Here is a 1,288-nt window from a genome sequence, read left to right as displayed (position 1 = left end):
TGATTTAAATCTTTATATATTCCCAATTTTTTGATTGATTTATAATATCATATGTATAACCCATTCTTTTGTAAAAGAATGAATTTTTGCTTGCATTTCTAAACTTGATGGATCTTTTTTTAATAAATTATCACTTCTTTTTTTAAACTTATCAATAATTAATAATTAGATTATAAGTTTTAATTTTTTCCATTAAAAAGTATTTCTTTGATTCTATAATACATGTATTACGTGTACATGGTTTATTTAAATGATTATGACCATTACATTTCAAAGATTTCAATTTTAATTTATACTTTAAAATTTTATTATTATATTCATTCTTTAAAGATACCCATTTTTGTAACTTTTTAATAGATAAACACTCTTTAATTTGAGTAAATCCTTGTAAACGAGTTAATAAATAAAGAAATATTTTAGAACCATATCTTGAATTGATTGGGAATTTACTGAAATTTTGCACTAGAAATCGAGTTAAATCCAATAATGGATTAAATTTCTCAACTTTGCATTCATTTAAATTAATTAATAATTTTTCTAATTTTCCTTTAATTTTTGGAGATACATGAAATATTTCTTCACAAAGTTCAAGTAATTTACTAAAATAACTGATTAAATCTTTTAATAATAATAATATAATTTCATATTCTTTTATTGCTTGTTTGCCTTTTTCTGTTTGAGTTGTTAAGAAAGTACTTTCATCAATTCGATAACTTTCATTATTTCTATTTTGAGCACTTTGCAAAATTTTGATAATTTTTAATTTTATAACAAATAACTTATTCACCATCCCTAATTCACATTTCAATTTAATTAATTCACTTGCTGCAAAAACTTTCAATAGTTTTTCGAAAAAAAATTGAACTGTTTCTCTTTGTCCCATTGCTAATTTTTTTATCTCCTCCATTTTAACATCCAAAAGCTTCAATTTCTCATTAACCATGTTTGTTTCTGAATTGTTTAATTCTGAAAGAGTAGGATTAGGAGTAGGGGTAGGTGTTGCTTTACCGCTTATCGTGGGAGTAATAGTAATACTACTTGTTGCTGGGAAATAGTAGTTGTAGTAGTAGTATTATAGTAGAAGTACTAAAAAACAAGTAGTAGTAACAGTGCTGGTACTAGTCTAGAACTAGCACAGTACTATATTTTATTTATCTGCTTCTGTATCCGCATTGCCTCTGTTCCCTCTTGTTCATTACTGTTAGAAACTAATCTACTCTTTCTAAATTTGGCCTTAATAAGCTTATTTTTGTTATTATTCAATTTAAGTCTTAATTTCCTTATTTTA

The 1,288-nt window shown here is 24.3% G+C and overlaps 1 protein-coding gene across 1 annotated transcript; it reads right to left on the bottom strand.

Annotated features, from left to right (window-relative positions):
• Positions 1 to 151: 151 nt before the first annotated feature.
• On the bottom strand, positions 152 to 943 carry Chro.80088 (hypothetical protein). The annotated part of the gene is made up of 1 exon (XM_660018.1): positions 152 to 943. One exon carries the CDS (start codon positions 941 to 943, stop codon positions 152 to 154), a length of 792 nt encoding a protein of 263 aa, XP_665110.1.
• Positions 944 to 1,288: the final 345 nt, after the last annotated feature.

The sequence above is a fragment of the Cryptosporidium hominis genome (genome assembly GCF_000006425.1).
Source record: "Cryptosporidium hominis TU502 chromosome 8 CHRO018028, whole genome shotgun sequence".
Taxonomy (NCBI): Eukaryota; Apicomplexa; class Conoidasida; order Eucoccidiorida; family Cryptosporidiidae; genus Cryptosporidium; species Cryptosporidium hominis.
The sequence above is the reverse complement of the archived record's forward strand: the minus strand, read 5'-3'. Positions and strand labels throughout refer to the sequence as shown.